Source organism: Sparus aurata, chromosome 1, assembly GCF_900880675.1.
Source record: "Sparus aurata chromosome 1, fSpaAur1.1, whole genome shotgun sequence".
In the NCBI taxonomy this organism is placed as follows: domain Eukaryota; kingdom Metazoa; phylum Chordata; class Actinopteri; order Spariformes; family Sparidae; genus Sparus; species Sparus aurata.
In genome coordinates this window covers 6,131,444-6,146,801 of record NC_044187.1, presented here as the reverse complement: position 1 = coordinate 6,146,801, position 15,358 = coordinate 6,131,444, and the positions used below count along the sequence as shown (strand labels likewise).

Sequence of the window (15,358 nt, the reverse complement as noted above, 5' to 3'; positions counted from 1 at the left end):
TTTATTGTTCAGATCAGCTTACTGCTTAAACTGTGAGAGCTTATTTTAACCTGTACAGTCAGTTATATTACAGAAATATGTATGAGATATTAAACAAAATGTATTTTGAAGTTCTACAGAATAATAAATAATATTTGAAAAGTCTGTGATCAGCTTCTGGGTTTTCACCTGTCCTGGCTGACAAAGCCAATAAAGTGTGTTCAAAGTGAGACAGTGAGCTGAGAGCATCACATTTTACTTCATGTACAGTTTATATTTTCACACATTAACACCAAACATAAGTCCAGTAGTAAAACACTTTGACAGATGTTACATTTTCCAGTTATTTCAGCTGCTGAGTCAAATCAACAGCCAGCTTCCACAACAAGTGAAGGAGCTGTTGGACAGCTCTGTAGGTGAAACATTAGTGTGCAGAGCGTTTAAACTTCAGCTTTAAACTAATTATTCTTCTGTTAATGTTTGAGATTATTATTTATTTTACTAGATATCAAAACATTTAAATTCAACTCTGTCCTTTAGCTTTGCCTTATTTCTCACATTGTCACATTTTGTGTCCATAAAAATGAAATGTGCCACAGTTTAATGGTTCTTGATGATTTGGGATGTTGCTGATATGAAGATGCACAGAAAAAGTTTTCAGTGAGGAGGACCTGAACTTATATTTGAGCCGTAAATCTCTGTTTGGTATGAATAAATATTTTTGTGGTGATTGAATGAAGCAGAGTAGATCCAGGTTCACTAAATGTTAAGCCCTTTCAGAATAAAAGTCTGGGTTTATGCAACACCCTGTTTATAAAGGGTGTAAAGTTTTTTATCACTACTCTGAACTATGGACTCCTGAAGTCAAACACTTTCTGTGATGCTTCATAAATTAAATGTCCAGTGTGAACAAGTCAAAATTGATGAATAATAAAAAAAAAAAGTGATAAAATGTGAAAATAAAGTAAATCTGAATGTAATGTAACATCCAGTGATGGAGGATAAAATGTTGTTTCAGGCTCCTGATTCAGTATCTCTGATGGTTCACTGCCCTCTAGTGGGGAAGTTTAAGTGTGGCACATTCAGGCTTCATCACTGTGAGTGCTTCCTCCTCTGTCTGCTTTAAAGGGTCAGTTCACCCAAATTACAAAAAGACACTTTCTCTCTTACCTTCAGTGGTGTGTAGCCATGCAGGTAGTTTGGTTCTGTTTCTCTGCACAGGTTTGGCTGTTGTTTTTTTTCCAAATGTTAGGTGACACTCAGGGCCAGCCCAAGCCTCCATGGGGCCCTAAGCAAAATTTGATTTTGGGGCCCTCTATTACTGCCAATAATAATGATTATTGTCATTATTATCATTACGAATACACTTGTAAAACTAAATGTGAGAACTTTTTGTTCTAGTTAGATTGTAATCCACAGTGATTAATGCCATGGAAGCAGACACCAGATTTGCAAATTTACAGAAAAATCTTTCAATTAATATTTGGCAAAGTCAGCAACTCCCCCTACTGGTGACACAGTAGTAGTTAATACATAAAACCTTAAAGAGCAGCTCGACATGTTTTACCCATCTGTGGTTTTAATCTGAAATGGTAGCAAATTCAGCTACAAGAGCAGCCTGGGGTTGATTAACACTTAATATTCAACGTGATATAGTACTAAGTGGGATGCCAAATGTCATGTAGGCCAATTAAAAGTAACAAAATAAACTAATTGTTTACTGCAAACACAATCTGCTTTATTATTATTTTTTTAAATAAACTGCAACACCAAATGTATGAAAACAGACAGTATTAAATCAAATAAATTTTAAAAAGTCAGACAAATACTAGGTACAAGGTAACACAAATGGTTTATAAATAAAATATTAAGATGAATTAGGTCTGAAAACTATGTAAAAATTTGCAAAATCTTTGGTAAAATGGGACTTTTTGGGAATATGAATGTGTCCTCTATATAGGCAGTGGCCCTCTTCATACCTGTCCAGTCCTTTCTGAGTCTGACAGGAAAGAGGGACACTCAGCTGGGTCAACTGGTGGAGCTGCTGATCCCTGCTCCAAACTGGATGCTGATGACGACAAATCAATCTCGATGACCAAAGATGAAGGATCTATAGGGAAATCAAAATAATATTTTTGGACAAAATTATTAATCTCAGAATATTCTGCAGTACACTGAGCAATTATAAAGGCTGTTTTGTTGTTAACTTACCAGGTACAGCTGAGGTTGCAGAAGACACAAAAGGGACAGTGGGCACAGAGAATAGAGATGGACCTAAGATGAAAAACAAGCTAGTCATGTTATAGTCATATTACACTTGAAAATGATGCAGCTTATTTTCTAAATAAAAAGTACAGCTATAGCTTGTAATAAGAAATCAAACTGTGGAACAACTGGAAATTGTTTGAGAAGTTTTGAAATAATATGGATTTGTCTAAAATCATGTCCCTTGTCATATGATTATATCTTATATTAAAAAAAATATTCATCTCAGTATGCTCTGCAGTGCACTGAGCAATTAAAGGCAGTTTGGTTGTTAACTTACCAGGTACAGCTGAGGTTGCAGAGAGGACAGTGGGCACAGTGGGAGCAGAGGATAGAGATGGACCTGAGATGATAAACATATCTCTTGTCATATGATTATATCTTATATTAGTATATCTTGAAGAGATAATCTGAATAGAACTTAAATATATATGGTGACAGTTTTTGATCACCTCATTCATCAGCCTTGGCTGCTCCTGAGGAGGTGGATTGCCCCTGGGCTGAGTCAGCGCCTCCAAAATATTTTAACAGTGCTCCTGGGGAAGTTTCATATAACGTATGAGCATATTAGGGATACGATCTAAAAGGAATATGTTTATTTGCTCACATAAGTTACTGTGCTCTGCAGCAAACAACTGCAAACAACATACCTCAAACTAGTTAGTTAACTAAATTAATTAATTATTGCTAGCAAATGTCACCACATTTGTAATTAACTTTAGTTATTAAACATTTGCTATCAAACACTGCTATCAAAAACGTTGTTTTGATGCCAAAAAGCGACCCAAAATAATGTATATACACTGGAAATCAACTTATTCAAAGTATTACACAAACACAAAAACGTTAGCTTGAATAGTAAGCTATCTAACCTAGTCAGACGTTTTGAACTAATGTTAGCTAGCAAATTTGCTATTATAGGCTAACGTATTTGGAACAAAATATCAACAAATGTTACATTACTAAGACATACCTTTATCTTGTCGTTTTTATCTTTCTTCCCTTTTCTTTTTTCTGCCCCTGAAGAGTAAGTCCTTTTTTGCGACATAATTCACCTGCTCCTAGCTCCTGGATGCACAGTGTGCACTGCAGGGTTGGCTGCACTGCACACGTCACTAGCGGAGCTCTGACATTTCGAGCAGAGAGGCGGTAGGAAACTACACTCTTTGTTGTTGGGTTTTTTTTGTTTGTTTGTTTTTTGTACAAGTATGTACATGTGATCCATCCATCCATCCATTTTCATCCGCTTATCCGGGGCCGGGTCGCAGGGGCAGCTGCCTGAGCAGGGACACCCAGACTTCCCTCTCCCCGGATACTGCCTCCAGCTCTTCCGGGAGGACCCCAAGGCGTTCCCAGGCCAGCTGAGCGACATAGTCACACCAGCGTGTCCTGGGTCTTCCTCGGGGTCTCCTCCCGGAGGGACATGCCAGGAACACCTCCCGAGGGAGGCGTCCCGGGGGCATCCGAAACAGATGCCCGAGCCACCTCAGCTGGCTCCTCTCGATGTGGAGGAGCAGCGGCTCTACTCTGAGCTCCTCCCGGTTGACAGAGCTCTTCACCCTATCTCTAAGGGAGCGCCCTGCCACCCTGCGGAGGAAACTTGTAAACTCGGCCGCTTGTATCTGGGATCTTATTCTTTCGGTCATGACCCAAAGTTCATGGCCATATACATTTGATAATATATGAATCATCATTGCTCACACATGAAAAAAAAAAAATTAATTACTTTTTTCTTTTTTAAGTTAATTGCTCTTGGGGGCCCTCTAGTGGTCACGGGGTCCTAAGCAGCTGCTTAGTTCGCTTATGCCTTGGGCCGGCCCTGGTGACACTATTGTGTGTCCTCACCAGATCCTACCAGTCTTCTTGAACTGTGTGTGTTACATGTTCATGTATTGTTAACACTAACAGACGTGGGAGTTTCAGTCAGCGGCAGCATGTAGCAGGAAGTTAAAGTAAAACTCTCACCAAAAAGCAACCAAGGCTTTATTTGCAATTGAATATGAGTCAAACTTTAATGTAAAAGCATAATTACGACGAAAGACGCACTTTTAGGATTTACCGTAGTTGGGTTTCGGGCACGTTAATTTTGAACAGGAGTGCTAGGGGCAGAGATACGATGGCATCAGGGTCGCTAATTTTAGAACACTAAGAAGGCTCGACACAACATGAAACTTTGCTCGTAGCATCATCAGGGTCTCTACTCATGAAAACGAGCACTGAGAACGCCGCCGTCATGGCAGGCAAAAAGTGTCGATCCCCAAGTGCGACCTGACAGGCAGGAGAGTAATGGTGAACCGCTCCTCAAGCGTGCCTGTCAGGTCGCACTCAAGGATCGACACTTTTTGCCTGCCATGACGGCAGCGCGCCTGAGATGCAGCAGCTAACATGAGTAGTTCAAAAACCTTCTTTTTCATAAACTCTGTGTACACAAACAGTGTTCTCTCTGGATGCCAGCAGAAACGGCGTGGACTGGGACCCATTGGGAGCCGGCGGAGAAGATGTGGACTGGGTCTCACTGGGAGCCGGTGGAGAAGGCGTGGGCTGGGTCTCACTGGGAGCCGGTGGAAAAGGCGTGGGCTGGGTCTCACTGGGAGCCGGTGGAGAAGGCGTGGGCTGGGACCCACTGGGAGCCGGTGGAGAAGATGTGGGCTGGGTCTCACTGGGAGCCAGTGGAGAAGGCGTGGGCTGGGACCCACTGGGAGCCGGTGGAGAAGGCGTGGGCTGGGTCTCACTGGGAGCCGGCGGAGAAGACGTGGGCTGGGACCCACTGGGAGCCGGTGGAGAAGGCGTGGGCTGGGTCTCACTGGGAGCCGGCGGAGAAGGCGTGGGCTGGGACCCACTGGGAGCCGGTGGAGAAGGCGTGGGCTGGGTCTCACTGGGAGCCGGCGGAGAAGGCGTGGGCTGGGACCCACTGGGAGCCGGCGGGAAAAGTGTGGGCTGGGACCCCCTGGAAGCCGGCGGTGAAGGTGCAAGCCCTCTGGAGGCTGGGGGTGTAGGCTCTGACCTACTGGAAGTTGGCGGCGGAGATGAAGGCTGAGACCCTCTGGAAGCCGAACTGCCGACTGGACAATCCTCCTGGACCTTGTCAGGGCCACCGAAGGAGGATCACTGGGGCATGTCGGCCTGGGAGCCGAAGGAGGTTCACAGGGAGGTGTGGGCCTGGGAACCGATGAAGGATCAGTGGCAGCTGTCGGCGGAGAGTCGCTGGCGACTGTCATTCTGACAGACGACGGTAAGTCGCTGGCGGGTGGTGGCCTGGGAGCCAACGGAGAGTTGCTGGTGGCTGGACTTGGCCGGGCCTCTGACCGAGGAACAGGAACCCGTGTTGGACGGGTCAGTGGCGGCTGTTGGCGGAGAGTCGCTGGCGACTGTTGGTCTGACAGTTGACGGTGAGTCGCTGGCGACTGTTGGTCTGACAGCTGACGGAGAGCCGCTGGCGGCTGGACTCTGCCGGATCTCCGACCGAGGGGCTGGGACAGAAGTTGGCTAGGCCTCCAACCGAGGAGCAGGGGCAGGACTCAGCAAGGCCTCCGACTGAGGAGCAGGGACAGGATTCGGCCGGATCTCCGACCGAGGGGCTGGGACAGAACTCAGCCGGGCCTCTGACCGAGTATCAGGGACTGGACTCATTTAGCTTGTTGAGAAAGTTGATGTTGTTGTCTCAGGGGGGAGGAGTTCGCTTATAATCTGTGATGACTTCGATCCTCTGCCAAATTCATCTGGTGTTGGTGGGGTCATGGAGTGCTGTACTTTCTGAGCGTGAGCACGCTTTGCAGCTCTTATGGCACGGTTCAGGTTTGCTCTAGCTGTTCTGAGTGAATGTACACTGCTGTGAAGATGATCACAGTGAATTCTGCTGCAGTAGCAACAAGATTAAATGTGTCTATTTCTCATCTGTTGTTGAACGGCCTTTGCTGGTGTCATTGGGATGTTGACAGTGAAACAGGTTTAGAGCCAACAGGTTATGATGTCAGTTTCATGTCTGTTAATAACCTGAAGAGGAAGGAAACGTAGTCGTTTAAGAGCCTGATATCTGTCTTCTGCTCATTGACGACTGAGGAACGGCTTCTTTCAAGACGACGTCCGTCTTCATTGTAAGTAGAATTGTTTGTAGATGTGACTGATACTGTAAACCTCCTGTGTGCATCATTATTTTATCTGCTGACATGTTTTATTGTCTCTGAAACCTCACAGAGAGATCAGAGGAGCAGATATGAGTTTAACTGCAGCAGTGAGTGGATTTTTCGTCTTTCTTCTCTCTGTGTCAGGTACAGTTACATTTACTGCATTTAAAGAGGGAATCTGGACTTTTGCATGAAGTAGCTGTGTGCTCAGCACTTTTACACGCTGTGAACTGAGAATATTTGGGGTTTTCAGAACTTTTCTCTTCTCATTTTGTTTAATGTGTTCTAAAGTCGACCCTGGCTGCAGAAGCAGCAGCTCATGTGGAGGACGATTAGTTTGTATCTGCAGCTACTTTTATCACAGTGAAGTTTTTTGGAGGGATATTGTTCTCACAGTAAAACCCCCAAAACTGACTGTACTTCTTGTATATGATCGTACATCCGCACCACTCCCTGCTAGTTCTGTTAGTGCTGTCTGACGTCAGTGTGATGTTTCCATGCTATATGCAGACAGCTTATCATTACATCATAGCTGCTTGAAGCAGTTTGACACCTCAGTGTTCTGCTTTTATTTTTGTAGTTTTCACACTCAGCAGCATCCTGATCACAGAGTGAACAGAGAGAACTGACCAAGAACAGCACAGACTCTAATCAATACTATTTCTCCTCTTATCCTGGTCAGTAAACTGCATTAAAGGTCACAGGTTCAATACATTCCTGTTCACTTCACTGCACCTTCAGACTGGGTGCAAACTGAGTTTAACTGTAGAAAGCATGTTCACATCTTCCACTCTTCCTTTGTTTGTGTTCATCCTGGTGTCATTCAGAAATAACATACAAAAGTCATAAAGTGTTATTTATTTAAAGCATTAGTTAGAAAGTGTCTATTAAAAGGAAGTTAACATGTGGGTGGAGTAACACGAGTATTTTGTACAACTAGAATGTTTTTTTAATTATTTTCTGTGTGGACGACTTTTTGTTGACGCATGTGTCAGGCAGGGTTAAAGGGAAGACTATGGATAAAGGGAAGGTGGACCCAAATGCAGTTACACACGGGAGGCAAGGATATGGGGAACAAAAGGCGAGCTTTATTTTAAAGCTGAATGCAAAACCCAAAACAGACAAAACGGGGATGAAAGAACAAAGTAGCAACTAAAAGGCAGGACAAAGTACAAAGGAAAAATCTAAATTCAAATAAAAAAAATGCAAAATGCAAAACTCAAATCCAAAAACACATACCGTGGGGGAACAAGGAACAGACAGGAGCAGGCACATGAACTGGAGCATGGAAACAGACAGAGGCTGACAAATACATGCAATGACCAGACAAGGAGTGAAGGGAACACAGAGACTAAATACACAGACACTGATGACAAGACGAGGAACAGAAGAGGAGGACCAACAGGTGAGATAACGAAGGGGAATGCATGGATGAGAACACTGACAGACAGAGGGAGACAGAGGGAAGAACATGGGAGACACTTAAAGGACACATGAGGGCATGGAAAATCAAAACATGACACAAGACATGATACAAAGACATGGAAATCAAATACAAGAACCCACAAGACAAAACCAGACACAACACAATGAACATGAATCTACAGTCATGACAGCATGATTAAGAACTGTTGATGACAGTAATTCGTCTGATAATCGAGGATTTTGAAGCACGTCCATGTTACCTTTCCTCGACATCATATTGGTAGTTTGATCAATTTTGTCTTATTAACTGATTGTTAACTGAAGTTATTCAGTTTCATTGTGTTTTCTGATGTTCTCTGTGTTACAGTGATACAGGGTCAGCATGGCTGGGGAGTGACTTACAGCTCTGCTGAGATCTGTGCCTTAAAAGGATCAACAGTGGACATGAGCTGCACCTACACATACCCATCCACTGTACAGAGAGTTCAGAATAGATTCTGGTTCACAAAAGAGAGTAATGGTGTTTATACAGATTTAAGAACAGACCCACAGTATTCAGGTCGTGTGCAGTATAACTGTGTTAACAATATCTGTACTCTGAGAATCACAGACCTGAGAGAGAGCGACTCAGCTGAGTACAAGTTCAGATTCATTACAGACCAAGAAGGTGGGAGTTTTACTGGTTACTATGGAGTCAATTTGAGGGTCACAGGTAACATTTTCATCTGATTATTAAGTTCTGTCTGTGTGTGTGTGTGTGTGAGTGTGTGTTGACATTCAGTCAAAAATGAAGACTCCTGTTACTTATTCAGATCTGCAGGTGAGGTTGAACAGCTTACAGGCCTCTACACGCTGGGCAGAGCTGATTTGTCACAGCAGTTGTCTTCTACCTGGTTATCTTCGCTACATCTGGTACAAGAATGGACGGATCATTCAGGGACAAACATCTTCTTATTGTTCAGTCTACTTCACTCCTACAGACAGCTTTTCCTGTGCTGTTGAAGGACATGAGAACTTCCGCTCTCCTCCACTGTGTGAGTTTACTTCCAGTCGTCCACTGAAATAACACCTGGTGGAGCCTTTTGAGCCGACCTGTTGTACTGGACCTTAACTACATGTAATTCAGTGGTATTTGGTGATTCTTTGTGCTGAATTGGGTGACAACCAAATCACAGCCCCATGAGATTGTAGACATGATGCATAAATATCTTTCATTGTCTGTCTGTAAAATTAAACAGTTAGATATCAGCTCACACTGGAGATTATGTAAAACAAGATTTACCTTCATTCTTTTTGATTTACGAAGAAAACTCAGTGATTCCATGTTTATCTGTTCTTATCTTTTGTTGACACTTTTATTAATTAATTTGTTATCTCTGATTTCTGATAAAAACACAGCCACTAGTTTTATTTAACAGATGTTGCAAAGTGTTGAATCAAACTGCAATACTTTATAACTAATATTTCCTCATTGTGTTTCTTCTGTTATTCATCTTGAACTGATCTGCAATTTTAAAATTAATGTCAAATGTGTTCATGTTTTCTCCTCCAGATGCTCCAAAGCTTCCCTCTGTGTCAGTGAGTCCCTCTGCTGAGATAGTGGAGGGCAGCTCAGTGACTCTGACCTGTAGCAGTGATGCTAACCCAGCAGCTAATTACACCTGGTACAAGAAGAATGGAAATCCAGACCTTCAACCTCTCAGTAAAGATCCACAGCTTGTCTTCAGCTCCATCCAGTCCTCTGACTCTGGAGAGTATTACTGTACAGCTGAGAACGAGCTGGGGAGGAGGACGTCTAAATACATCTATATTGATGTTAAATGTGAGTAAAATCGCAGCTGATTTAAATGAATTAATGACTTTTTAAACTTTATCACCCAGTCAGGTGTTTTGCTGATGGTGCACTTTCTCCAGCTCTGCCTGTTTCACCTTCACAGTCTGCTGCTGTTGTTCACTGAGCAGCTACAGTAGATGATGAAATGATGTTTGATTTACAAACTGTTTCCAGATCTGCACAGATGTTCATTGATCCAGAAAACCACCTCTAAAGTTTCAGATGCTGCCACACATAAATACACATCCAACATCTAATGTGACCAGAGTCCTGTTATCAACTCTGTCTCTGAGAAATGATGTTCATATATTAGTAGTTTGTTTCACCAGATGCATGAAAACAAAATAACTGACTGGATTTGCAACTTTTTTAGTATTGTAGAAAGTGATTAAATTACAGAACCAACATCATCAGTTTCTACCATCAATTCACTGGAGGACACCAATGTAGAGGAAGCTTTGACTACAGCAAAGGAAATATAATATATATGGATTTTGTAACTTGTGCTAACCAGGATTATGATATCATATATAAGAAATAATTAAATATCAAGTTTCACTCATGAAAACTCATCTGCATCCAGAAATTCATGTTAATATGTTCGTATCTCCTCCAGATGCTCCAAAGCTTCCCTCTGTGTCAGTGAATCCCTCTGCTGAGATAGTGGAGGACAGTTCAGTGACTCTGACCTGTAGCAGTGATGCTAACCCAGCAGCTAATTACACCTGGTACAAGGAGAATGAAGAATCACCAAAAGCATCAGGACAGATCTTCATCATCACTGACTTCAGAGCTGAACACAGTGGGAATTATTCCTGTGAAGCCCAGAACAGAAGAGGAAGAAACAAAACCACCGTACATCTGACTGTGTCAGGTGAGTTATCAGTAGTACAGATGGTTGTACAGATGTTATACATACTTGATAGTATGGAAAATTACAGACATTTTTTCAGTAAGAGCAGAAAATATTTGACCTCTCCTGGGGATACTGTAGGAGAAGAAGCACTCTGTGAGGCTTCTTAACCTGACAGTCACATCTTCTGGTTAGGAGGCAGGAAAGAGGAGAGTGTTCCAGTTATCTGGGAGTCAGCCTCAAGAAGAAGATCAGATCAGATTTTATCTTTCAGTTGAAACAGTGTTCAGAGTTTTTGCACTCTGGTACATAATGAAGGGCTTATAGGAATATCATAATCTTGTTTATATGTTTCTACCTTGTTAAAGAGCATGTTCCCTGATGTTTCTTCGGGTGTCCTGCTGCAGTTTTGAGTACAGTTATTGTTTCTTGAGAGTCTTAACTCCCTGTGCACTCAGAGTGAGAGTTTGTCTTTATTATTGGGCTCCTGCCAAACACATCCAATGTGACTGTTGGCTTTTGTGTCGTGATCTCTCCTGCTCATCATACATGTGGAAAGAATGTCAGTGTTGAGCCCAGCTGTGAAGACTGCCCATTTATTGGTTTGTTAGGATGGTGTATTGTTGTACACAGATGATACTGTCCTATTGGCTTCTTTAGACCTCGACTGAGAAAATCTGACATACTCATTTTACTCTTGTGCATTTACAGCAGTGAAACATGACATGGTTGTTTTCACTTGAACTAGAATTTACATTTGGACACAAATACCACTTTCATCTAAATATTTAACCATATCAGTTTATTCACATCATGTCAGGGATGTAATCCAATATAATTCAGAAACTGTGTGTTACATTGTCTGTCTGGCAGAGGGCACTGTGGAGTTTATGTTTCAACCTAATCTCTATGTCATGTACAATACTACATGTGTCCACAGCCTGACAGATAGTCCACCTATACTGAGCAGGACATTCATTGATTTGATATGCTAACATGCACTTTTATCCAGGATATCTTTGTTTTTACCTTGTTTTATCATATATCACTCTATGGGACCAACAGACCAAAACATGCTGTAACACTCTGATTAACTGTCTGTTTTCTTTTAATCACCATTTCTTAGGATCAGCGAAATCAGTGGCTGCTGGAACAATCACTGTCGTTCTCCTGGCTATCATATCCCTCTCTGTCTTCCTGTGGATCAGGTGAGCAGTTCTGTTCTACTGAATCACTGAATGTTCAATCACTGCAATTTATTGTTTGTTTATGTTTTAATTAACTCTTCTAACCAGGAAAAAGAGGGCTTCCAGGGAATCTACTGAGGCTGAAGAGAGACCAGACGACAGGGAACAGGTGAGGATAGTTCTGTATTTAACTGTAGAAGACATAAAACCCAGTCTGGCTCCTGTTTATTCATACTGCTGAGTCACTCAGTGTCTTTAAGGGCTTCTAGAAAACTCATCTGACAGAGGAGGACTTCATGTTGCACTTTTGACAACAGGGATATTAGTTCCATTATTACCACAGCTGCTTCTGCTTCAGCTGTTTTCATCCTGGTTTCAATCCTCTGTAAGAATGCACTGTTCAAATGAAAGACTCATATAAAATATGTATCTGAAAGTGTTTCTGTTTATGTCTACCTGAGCAGGGACAGCCGGAGGAGCAGGAGGACTTTCATTACGCCAGCGTCCACTTCTCCAACAACCAGGCAGATAATCTGTACTCCAACATCAGACCAGCTCAGCCTGGAAGACACGTGGAGCAACAGGAAGTCGAGTACGCTGCTGTCAGATGTAACAGTGCCAGTACCGCCCCGAGGTGAGCAGCTCTTCATACAGGAACACTGTGCAACATTAAAATGACTCAACTTTAAAATTACAACTAATCTGTCTTCATTATTATCACGGTTGGGATGAGAATTGTTTTATTTCATACAATATCTTTTCTCCTTCTCAGAGCCAGAGGTCAGGGAGCTGCAGAGGATCCAGCTGTGTTGTACAGCACCGTCAACAAAACCTGCTGACCTGCGTTTATAATCTGATATTTCTGTTCCTTCATAACATTTGTATTAAAGCAGGAATATGCAATAGAGACAATTATATATCTTCGAGAAGCTCAGACTTATGAACTAAACATACACCAGTGTTCAGCTTAGTGGAAGAATGTGACCCAATGATCCATTTAATTGTAAATATAACTTCTAATGAGCTTTTTACAGCAACCTGATAAACGAAAGTTCTATTTTCAGTTAACTTTTATTTTTTATCTTTGAATTAGTCTCTGACAACTGTTCTTCTTCTGCAGCCTCCAAAACACACCTGAAGTAGTTGTACAACAGGTGATGTGATGCCTCTCAGGTGTTGGAGCTCATGATAGGGATTAAATACTTTGTGAGTTACTCTCAGACCAAACTGTAGGAGTCTAAGACCGAACCCCAATTAGAAGAGTTGTGATATAACGATATTGACAATTATCAGGATATATAAAAATGAAATACTAATAGTGTTAATACTACAAATATGATAGCAGCTTGTAAATAACACATCGCCTCTTTCAGTTTCTTTCCCTTCCCACTTTGTCGTGGTAGGTGATGATAATGCACCTGCTGGTTGAGTGTAATTGTTGTTTTTGTACACATTAGTACAGTTATGGTAAGAGGCTCTCTCTCCACCTCCCTACACTCATATTTTGAGTGTAATTAATTTGCCAGAATACAGACAAAACACACAGTAAACACAGTTAAAGATGAATTTGACTGAGCATTATTGTATTATTGTATTGACTCAGAGAGTGGGGGTACGTCTCAATGGGCGTACGTCTTGGTCGGCGTGGCTTCATCATCTCCCCGTGGTTCCTGTGCTGGGATTGCCTGGGTTCCTGATCTGGAGGATCTTCTTCCCGTTGAGTGTCAGTGTCGAAGGCTAGACTGCTGGCAGTTCTGTGAGAGGATAATAGAGAAGGAGAGGGTCAGACCTATAGCACAGCGTTGCTAAAATATAGAATTTTAAGTTTTACCTTAAGAAACATATAATACAGATGCAACATGAAAAAGTATCAACATATGTGTGTGATTGGGTTGTTTTTCCCGACCTCTCAGTCTGACTCTTGTGCTTTTGTTACATGTTTATTTTACCCTGGAGATCAATAAAGTATCATACTTACTGAATTTATTGATTGATTGGTGAACTGTGCCAGATTTATTTGATATATCAGACCATGCCTGCAAGGTGAGCTTTTAACACAACATTAAACATCTCTTAACATAATGTCTTAGAGTGGACAGATGATTGAAACTGGGCTTCAGTGACCCACTACTTTTTTTTTTATCTCATAATTTTAACTATCTATCCCATCATTGTGACTTAGCCTCATGACTTTTTTAAACTGATAATTGATACTTTTTTTCTCACAATTTCTACATTTTTAAATCTTACTTTCACGACTTACCATGGGAATATAAATATTTTTGTGTAATCAAGGCTCGTTTTCATGATTTGATTTCCTTTAACTAACGATGCTGGGCTTTCCGAGGCTCCCTGAACTACTCAGTTAACGTTTCAAGCTGTTACGACCAGGGCCTAGGGGAAACCCTGGCGCAACAAGAAAATGAGACTCCCCTCTTCCTGTTCCCCAAACACCACCAGCAGCGAACGTTTTTAACAAAGTTTTATTCAAAACCAACACATTCTCAACAATCATGCATGCTGGCAGCCTGGGTCAATGGAGGAGAGCCCCCAGGAACTGGAGAGGAGCCGGCCTTTAAACCCATGACTCCAGGAAAGCAGCCAATCAGCTCCATGGGGCAACCTACAACCAATCTCACACACACACTCATACTCTCACTCAGGTAAAAGAGGGATATTAAAAGACAGACAAACATTTATGACCTCTAGGGTCGTAACACCTCCCCCCTTAAAACTGAACATTTCTTTAAGGAGAAATGTTCAAGTTCATGCAGTGCAATAGGGTGTTGATCACTCACATGTCTGTTCCCCCCTTAAAACAAATCTACATAACAGGACCCAAAACCTTATTAGTGGGTGCCACTCCCACAAACAAAATGGCCACCACCATGAGGAGAGAACACAAAAAGCAAATACACCAACTGTGGTAACAGACACACACACCAAAATAGCAACAGGTGCCCAACACAACAGTGGAGTGCAACAGCCACCACACAAAAGGCATCATTGTGTAGTCAACACTACACCCAAATGTTGCCAGCTTACACCTAAGCTGCAACCACAAGTGACCCAACAAAAGTGAACTGCCACTACCACGCCCAAAATGGACACCTTGTGATCTCAAACCACACGTTACTGTAAAAGGAGTGTAACAAAAAGAGACAAGTGACCAGACAAACTGGGAAGCCACATCCACCACTCAAGATCCACTGATCTGGGGAGTGACACCATGCCAATCATACTAATTAATACACTAAATCAGTAACACCTATTTGACCAAACCAAAAGTGGACTGCAACAACCACACACACGAGGCATCACTCTGTAGTCACCACTACACAAAATGTTGCCAGCTTACACTTAAGCTGCAACCACAAGTGACCCAACAAAAGTGGAGTCCAGTTCCACAACCAAAAGGTCACAAAAAGTTACTGCACACAAGTATTAATTAGGGCCACACATCACAACGTGACCAACACAAAAGCAGCCATCTCACACAAAACTACGTTGCTGTGCAAAGTATAAACGAAGGGAAACAAACTGCAGAGACACCCCAACTTTACCTGCCTATAAAAGGTGGCTAACTCACCTAGCTAGTCTTCAGTGGCGTGCCGAGCTCGAGGCGTCTTTAAACGCTGAACTCAGTGAATCACCGAAGACCAGGAATCTAGTCAACTGCGAATCACTGAAG

The 15,358-nt window shown here is 42.3% G+C and overlaps 2 protein-coding genes across 2 annotated transcripts in view; both read left to right on the top strand.

Moving 5' to 3' along the window:
• The first annotated feature begins 4,447 nt into the window (after window positions 1-4,447).
• LOC115588324 (acanthoscurrin-2-like) lies at window positions 4,448-5,281 on the top strand. The gene is made up of 2 exons (XM_030428849.1): window positions 4,448-4,484; window positions 4,680-5,281. Exons 1-2 carry the CDS (start codon window positions 4,448-4,450, stop codon window positions 5,279-5,281), a joined length of 639 nt encoding a protein of 212 aa, XP_030284709.1.
• LOC115588307 (B-cell receptor CD22-like) overlaps window positions 5,260-15,358 on the top strand; it is a 342,428-nt gene continuing 332,329 nt past the window's right edge. Inside the window, exons 1-3 of the mRNA XM_030428825.1 lie at window positions 5,260-7,045; window positions 8,161-8,505; window positions 8,606-8,827. Of these exons, the coding sequence (XP_030284685.1) occupies window positions 8,238-8,505; window positions 8,606-8,827 (490 nt within the window). The 5' untranslated portion in view covers window positions 5,260-7,045; window positions 8,161-8,237. The remainder of the gene's footprint in view (window positions 7,046-8,160; window positions 8,506-8,605; window positions 8,828-15,358) is intronic.